This window comes from Sinocyclocheilus rhinocerous, unplaced genomic scaffold (genome assembly GCF_001515625.1).
Source record: "Sinocyclocheilus rhinocerous isolate Xijiao unplaced genomic scaffold, SAMN03320098_v1.1 scaffold605, whole genome shotgun sequence".
In the NCBI taxonomy this organism is placed as follows: domain Eukaryota; kingdom Metazoa; phylum Chordata; class Actinopteri; order Cypriniformes; family Cyprinidae; genus Sinocyclocheilus; species Sinocyclocheilus rhinocerous.
Window position 1 is genome coordinate 2,507,015 of NW_015661612.1, and position 8,912 is coordinate 2,515,926.

Consider the following 8,912-nt stretch of genomic DNA (forward strand, 5'->3'; position numbering starts at 1 on the left):
TGGAGGTCATACTCAGAATGGCTCACTGATGCTAATGGTAATAATGGGAAATCAGACATCAGTGTTGCAGCAAAAGTAGCAAACAAGAATTCACTCATTCAGGACTAATTTGGCAACACGTGCCAGATCACACAGATAAGCAGTTGATCCAGAGAAATGACAGGGCCTCTCACAGCCCCACACAGACAGACTGAGCTTTGCGCTTACTCCTGCCACAATCATGGGTGCTTCTGGCAATAAAGCAAAAGTGTAACTTGATACAACTGTTTGACATTTCTTTTTCTCTATGGATTTCATGCTTTTTATCACCAAGCATGCTCTTTCATTAACCTCTGACCTCTCATACCACTAGGAGTGCAGGATGGCTCAGTGAATGAGAAGAGGGTAATTGGAGCAAGAAGAGGAGGATAAACAAAATTAGCCATTGACTCCGATAGTCTGATGTAGCTTTCCTAGATGACTACTAAAAACCAAACACCTTTCATACAATATTTAAACATTTTTAATGCAATAGTTATACAAAACCATACAGCCTAGCTAGTTTAATTCACTGCTCTATGCATACAAGCATATCCTTTAATGTCTTACAGGCCTACCTAAAACTAGCCTAATATCCAATATACTCAAAACTATTTAAAGTAGTCAATGTAATAATATCTATCTATCTATCTATCTATCTATCATTGTGACAAGGGTTCCTCTAAAGCCTGACCTAATACATTTTTCAGTGCTGACTCAGCACTGCTGAGACTCATCTCGTTTGCTTTCTGTTTCCAAGACTGCATACATCTTACTCATTTTTTATAAAGTAGGGAAGTAGATATAATCATGCAGGGATTATTCCCATGACAATTAAGGACAAGAATGGAACTGGTTTGTTTTTATATGAGCCCGTAGAAATTGTAAAGTTCAAACACCTAAAACTATTGCCTTATTTTTTTTAATTTACTTCACTATCAAAAGTTATAAAATTAAAAAAGTAGTATTTTAGTCGCAACATTACACTTGCATAATAGTATATGAAATATATAAAAAAAAACAGGCAAATTCCAAGGCACACGCGAAGGGGCCTTTCTAGGGTCTTGAACGTGGCAGTCATTATACACAAACATGGCAGCCAGATAAGAACGTAAAGTTCATTTTCGCGTGTGTATGTTGAAAAAAACAAAACAAATTTAACCCACATATATTTGTCTTTGATAAAAAGCGATTTGCAATTTAGTTGCAAGTAACTTTAAAGGGAACTGAGAATGGCTGCGTGGGCTGGATTTTCAGAAGAAGAACTGCAAAGATTGAAACACAACGGCGACCTCAGTGAGTACATGTTGAATCATCACTCAAAAACGTTCTTCATTCGTGCAATCTGTCTGTATACGTAACGAAGTGTACATATAACGATGCTGATTGTTATTTCAGTTAAGTACGTAAAATGTGTCGCAAAACATACATATCGACTTGCCTAACAAAACATCGGGTTTGGATCCTCTTCTAGATTTTAAGACACGGCCACTAACTCTAATTGTGAATACTGATACATCTGCTCTAATGTGCTCTTATCCAGTAAACCAGGCTGTGTCTGTCACATTGGGTCGTGGCCGGAGAGCCGCTCCGACTAACCGGAGCAGACTGCAGCGGGAAAGGGCACTGCAGCTGGCAGCCAAACAGAAAGAGGGCAGCCACTCTCTTCCACCCGACCAACAGCTTACCAAGCCCCCAGACCTACCTGCTGTCACTCTTTTTGCTCCTGTCAAATCACAGGACGAGTCCAACCCGTTGGAGACGCAACTGGTTAAACATGAAGCAGAACCTGTTAAGCATGACCCAGAATCACCTGCAGAGTCTGCACCACCAGCAGTCATCAAGGAGCTGGGCAAAGAGGAAGTGGAATTGTTAGTAAGTCTATTTCCTTTGCAAACACTGGCTCAGATATTCATGCACTGATGTAAATATATTTGGTATTACAATATTTTATATTAATTATTTTTAATTTATATAACTATACTGCTCCGTGTGTGTGTTCACGGTGTGTGTGTGTGTGTTCACTACTGTGTGTGTGCACTTGGGTTAAATGCAGAGCACACATTCCAAGGGTCACCATACTTGGCCACACGTCACTTCACTTTATATAACTATACAAGATAATATTTGGATCATATTTAACCCCCCCAAAAAAATAAAAAGTGACAGATATTCTAAAGCAATTTATATACAATGAATAGTGAAATAATGCGCCAAAAGTGTAAAAAAATCCTTTACTGGTTATATTAAAGTAATACACATTAAATCTGTAGGAATCAGTGTAAATGAACATATGTTATTTTTGTGTTGTAATGGCTTCAAATATATAACTCCATCAAACTTTTCTTATGACAGGCGAGAGAAGAACCGTCTGCAGCAGTTGCAGTGGGAGCAACGGATAATGGAAGAGAAGAATAAAGAAAGAAAAGCTCTCCTTACAAAAACCATTGCTGAAAAGTAAGAGCAAATCTCTAGTTTTAAACAACTATCAAAATCAATCAGTCTGGAGTAGAACCCTTTGTATGTATGAAAATCCAAATGTATTGTGTGAAAAGCACAATGTTTTAGACATAACTATTTCCCAGGTCCAAACAGACACGGGCTGAAACTGTGAGACTGAAGAAGATCCAGAGAGAACTTCAGTTACTGGATGATTCTGTGTCCAGCGACATTGGCATTCTCAGAAAACTGATAGAGCAATCCAGCATGGATTATTCCCAGGCATGGTAAATATTAATTTGTAGTCCATTTTTTAAGGTCCATTCCAAGTGTACTGCAAACCAAGTTCACACTAGCTTCTTGTTGAAATCCCTCTCAATTTGTTTTATGTGCCACTTCCTCAAATTTATCACCTTAAAGTAGCAAATCTACAGTGCTACCCTAACCTAGTGCATCCAGTACATAATTAAAGGGGTCCTATTATGCTCTTTTACAATGTCTTGAATTTGTTTAGGGGGTGTACTAGAACATGCTCTCATGCTTGGTGGTTCGAAAAACACATAATTTTTTGCATAATTTACATGATTACAATACCTTTCTCCCCATCCTGGCACAAACGGCTCGATTAGTTCCGGGTTTGATGAAGGCAAGCCTTCTGAAAAACGAAATGTGTTATTATTGGTTAGCTGTCCCAGTGCGTTGTGATTGGCGAACAGCTTAGACGGTGTTTCGGTACTGCCCTGCCCCTTGCCAAAGCAGCAAGTTTCGTCTGCTCCGGTTTAGTTAAGGATGGCGTCAATATTGCCATATCAATTTGAGCCGGATTCAGACCCAGAGAATATTGAACAAGAGGATCGCGCAGAACCTTTGCACGCACGGATATTGCAAGACATATTACAGTGGTAACGTTATTGTCCATAGTCCAGTGTTTCCTAGGCGGCATATGTATGCAAACTCATTCTCTGCCTGTTGGAGTGGTAGAGATCAATGTTTCCCCGGTAACGGCTGTACACAAAGCAGCACTCTGCTCCGATCAAAAAAACACTGCTTTATCAGACATTACAAGCAAGATTAAATGAAAATGGCATCCAATTTTCTGAAGACAGTCGGTTTCCTTCAGAAATACAGTGATATAAAAACACCCGCACTCAATGTATGGGAAACACTGTAGTCTCATAATTGAAGTGTAAATTCTGCAGATTACATCCATAATTGTAACATACATATTTACATAATTATTCAGGTGCATGTGTAATAACTTGCGAAAACTTGAGGCTACAGCAGCACTTCGTCATCGTCGTCGTCTTGTCTGATGCACTAAACCAAGCGTTCTAACCACGAACTCGCCCCTCCCCACCCCCCAACCATTCGAGTTTCCGTAGGCGGGAATTATTTTAATGATATTCTAATGGGCCGCTTTGTGATATCACATTTTATGCCCAAACATACACACTACACACTGACTAAAATTAAAAAAGTGAAAAAGCATAATAGGACCCCTTTAAAATAATTGCAAGTACATGCACATAGAATCTGGTGAAAATACTGCCCTCTGTAGCATTTCTGTATTAATTTGGCCAAATTATGAAAGACAAATGCATGTGCATCTAAATTATTACTTGTAGCAGAACATTAACATTGTTTTTTTTAATTAATTTTGTTACTCAGTTTACTTTTGAACAGTTTTACTACATATTTAAAGGGGTCATATGATGCTGCTAAAAAGAACATTATTTTGTGTAATGAGTATATGTATGTATATATAATGTGTATATATATATATGGGAGAGCAGGATGAATTGAGCCAGTTTTTACTTAAGGTATGTTTAAAGCGAGCACATGACAGTAATGTACATACATTTCAGGATGTGGTGCATCCTTGGGAATAATCACTTTGGATCTAAAATAAACCACTTCCAAAATATGGCTTTCAAAAAAAATGGTCTCTTGGCTCAACTTGCCCGCATTGAGGGGTAAGTTGAGCCACATGGAGTTAAACTGTGCCACTGATTATACTGAAGTAAAACGGAACATTTTCACCTCATTCTATATCAAAAGAAGAGAAAGTCAATAAAAATGACCTCTTAAAATCTATGTGTGAGCCTTGTGATGGACTGGCCATCCATGCAGGGATTTTCCTCGCCTGTGGCTCAAGACGCTGTGTTGGGATCCAGCTACCCGCAACCCTAATAAGGACAAAAAGGTTTGGATAATAGGATGGATGGATGATTTCTGAGAAGTTTTATTTAAAGATACAGTTCACAACTTTGAAAGCATTTTTTAAATTATTTAAATTTCAGAACAAAATAAGGTTCAAATTGAAGAATAAAAAAAATAAAAAAAACTGAGTGCAGTTGACCATAAGGAACCGGACTAATAGTACTCAACATCCCACTTATAAATGTTGCGGGGAAATACAGTTTCATAAGAAAGCATTTTTAAAATTATTTAAATTTCTGAACAAAATAAGGTTCAAATTGAAGAATAAAAAAAATTTAAAAAACTGAGTGCAGTTGACCATAAGGAACCGGACTAATAGTACTCAACATCCCACTTATAAATGTTGCGGGGAAATACAGTTTCATAAAACTTCAGTGGCCAATTTTCATAAACAAGGCCTATTTAAAATTGAGAACAAAATCAAGTTCAAAACAAAGAACAAAATAAAAAATGTTTGGTCTAAAATTAATGAAATATGTAGTATTACAGTAAAATTATACTTTATAATTATAAGAAGGGGTGAGCCACTGGCTCAACTTACCCCAAGATTGTCGGCTCAAATTACCCCACTCTGAACATTTTAACAAACTTGTATCATTCAGCAGGTTAGAGCTAACATTATGCTAACAGTATAGCCTCATATTATAACCTCCTAAATCACAAACACATGCATGATATTTTTTCAGTATATTTGTCTGTAATTATTCAGACACAAGAAGTATGAGTCCTTGAACATAAAAAAATCACTTTGAACTCCAAAAAAAAAAACAGTTTTTTTGAACCTAAATGTAGTTACCAATTATTCCACGGGCCTCTCAATCACAGAGTGAGTAAAATGGTTAACTCCTCAAATATGTGTGGTCATATCACCAATTTTGTTGTCTAGAATCAAGGGGTGGCTCAACTTCCCCACAGGCTCAAATCACCCCGTTCTCACCTAAAATGTTTTAGTAATAATTTAGAATAATCTTGAATTTTTTTTATAACAATTTATAAAATATTTTAATATGCCTTTGAGAATCATTTACCAGGGCAGGAATCTTTCTATTTATTTTATAAACGCTGTGCTCAGTTGAGTATGTACTTGTATTTGAGTACAGCAAAATAGTTGCGATTCCTGTGTGCACAGCAAGCTTAGGATATGCATTTCTATACTTCTAACCGTCCTGTCTCTGCCTATCTCTTATTGTTGACAGGAAGCGCTTTGAGAAAGCAGAGGCTGAGTATGTTGCCGCTAAGATGGACTTGCACAGGAAAACGGAAGTGAAAGAGCAGCTGACAGAGCACCTGTGTGCGATCATCCAACAGAATGAGCTGTGCAAGGCCCGCAAACTAGAGGAGTTGATGCTTCAGCTAGAGCTTAATGCTGAGGAAGTCCCCAGCCCAGAGGAAACCGATCTAGAGGACAAAGAGAAGGAGGCCAACTCCCAGCCTGTTACTGAAAACGGTCCTGCAGCAGACACGGAGGGGTGTACAGAGGTGGACGGCTCAAGTATGAGCAAATACAGTTCCATTACAGAACCAAAGATCAGCCAAGACGATCAGGAGAGCAAAGCAACAGATGTTTCTGCAGATGGGCTAAGCTAGCTTCCAAACATCATCAGTTTAATAGAGGCTGTATGACGGTTTACATAACACTTGCTACCAGCTTTAGAAATTGTGAGTGTCGAACAATCCAACAGTCCTGCATTTTGTGAGGATAAAAGACAGCCTCCGTCTGATATTGATGTCAGTTAAGTTTCCAAATACTGTGAGGGTTATTCCATTGCTGCTAACATTAAAAATGGCTTAACATTATGGGAGTTCAATATTGATTATGATCTGTTAAGCTTGGTTTTTGGTTTTCATTGAGAGTGCTACATGATCCTAATGTGGCAAGTTAAAACAGTGCTATGTATTTTATTGTGGTTTCTTTGGCTGTCAGTCATTTGTACAATTTAATCTGTCTTCCATTAAGTAAATGGACTACAAGTCTCTTGAAAACACTATAAAAATACTAAATACTGTTAACTTTACTGATTGTTCCATAACTTTGGCATTATTCAAAATTGGTGGTGGTTTGTAGTTGTGATTTATTTCACATGATGTTGCACAAGTGAATGGTGGAATCTTTTATCTATATATGGCTTGTCTCATAAAAATAACTTGATGCGAATGTTAACAAATCAATAACAGCAGATTTGATCATACAAAGCTGACTGTTTGCTCGGCACAGAGCCATTCTTTTTGTACTATAGGGGAAAAAAACTATTGGAGTGTGGGAAGTGGAATGCCTTTTTTATATATATATACATATGCTGTATGTATATAATTTATACTTTTCTAATACAACTCTGATTCACTATGCAGAGCTTTTCACCAACACTAAAAACATTTAACATTATATAATAGTATGTTTATGTTATTACGTTTTATGTTATTATTTAAAAGGTTTTTGAAAGGCTATAGCTTTTTCTTGTTTTACATTTATAAATATATATATTTTATGAATGTCATGCATTTGAATATATTTGTGTGCATTATAATGGACATAAAATATGCTATGAATTCAGTTGTTGGTGAATAAAGTGTTTTAATATAGTAAGTTTTGTGCTTTTTTTTTTTAATTGCGCACCTCATGGCATGTTTGAAATAACCCTTTGGAATCCCGTTTGCAGTTTTGCTTGTCTTTTAAACATGGTTTAAAGTGGTAATGCATTCGTTATTTGTAAAGAATATGGAAACTGTTGATCTCATAATTTCATATAACGGTTTATAACGAACGGTTCTGGAAAGCCACGAAGCCCATTCAAATGTCTCTCGACTTCTAAGGCTCCTTATATTCACCTTAAACTTTACAGCGATTCAGTAACGTCTGAACAGCCTTTGAGAAATACATAGACAAATGTTTGTAAATTAATATGTCGTTTTTTCTGTCAAACTTAAATTCTTGCTAGAACATTGCATTTTTATCCATCATAGGCTAAAAGCAAAAATATTAATACTAATATTAATGTGCTTAACAGTAAAACGTATTAAATATCGTCATTCGCTGTAATTGTATGAAATCACCACAATATGAAATACAATTCTCTTCTTTTCTATTCTGGTTTGAATTTATAAAACATGGACTGACAAATCCTGGAAGTAAATAGAGCAAAGAAGATTTTCGTAAAGCCCAGTTTGTGAGAGCGCATTTCTGATTTATGTGCTCTCAGTCCGTCGGGACAGGTTGAAAAGACTCCGTAACCCGAGAAACTCTGGGGGGGGTCAACTTTTACTAAAACATTCTGCCTTCTGGCAAATCATGGGTTATCCGGTTTTGATCATGATTAGGTTACCCTCATGCAACATGAAGTTAAATTGAAAAGCAACGACTGTTAATGTTATTTCTTTTTAAAATACATTACGGTAATTAATATAAATAGCCTATATATATATATATATATATATATATACTTAACATATGGGCTACACAAATCGACAGAAAATCATTATAAAAAGATTACAGTTTTATACTGTATGCAGATTAAAATAAGGAACGAACGCTAGTTAGAATAATAACAAATATCATAAATCAAAACAAAAGTGCTTAGCCTTTACTGCATTAATTTCGTGAGATAAATCAGACAACATTTTTAACACTGAGAACAATATTGCCATGGATTTAACAGGCCTAAAAAAATTTGACTATATTTCGAACTAACTAGTCGACTGAATTTCTCCTGTTCAGAGGGCATTCTGACGTGTTAAACACGATCAAGTTATCGGTAGTGCTGTCCATTGACCCCTGGTGCTGATTAGCGCGAGCTTTTACTTCGCTAATTACAATTAAAGTGCCTCCCTCTGTGCTCGCGCTTCATATCCTGCGCGGAAAACACACGCGAGCTCTGATGATGGTGTCAGAGGAATTTAATTTCGCCTGTCGCTCAACTTTCCATCCAAAACTTGTTCAAGTCATATATATATATATATATACTAAATGTTTATGGTCTCGTGAGCAATAACTGGACGACTTCTGTTGAATGGTAAAAGAGAACAATATTGCCATGGATTTAATAGGCCTAAAAAAATTTGACTATATTTCGAACTAACTAGTCGACTGAATTTCTCCTGTTCAGAGGGCATTCTGACGTGTTAAACACGATCAAGTTCGGTAGTGCTGTCCATTGACCCCTGGTGCTGATTAGCGCGAGCTTTTACTTCGCTAATTACAATTAAAGTGCCTCCCTCTGTGCTCGCGCTTCATATCCTGC

General features: G+C 36.8%; 1 protein-coding gene across 1 annotated transcript; it reads left to right on the top strand.

Annotated features, from left to right (window-relative positions):
- Positions 1–1,085: 1,085 nt before the first annotated feature.
- LOC107726420 (RAB6-interacting golgin-like) lies at positions 1,086–7,032 on the top strand. The gene is made up of 5 exons (XM_016535979.1): positions 1,086–1,314; positions 1,562–1,889; positions 2,374–2,475; positions 2,604–2,744; positions 5,874–7,032. The coding sequence occupies exons 1-5, from the start codon at positions 1,251–1,253 to the stop codon at positions 6,262–6,264; spliced, it is 1,026 nt and encodes a 341-aa protein (XP_016391465.1). The 5' UTR covers positions 1,086–1,250; the 3' UTR covers positions 6,265–7,032.
- The last annotated feature ends 1,880 nt before the right edge of the window (positions 7,033–8,912 follow it).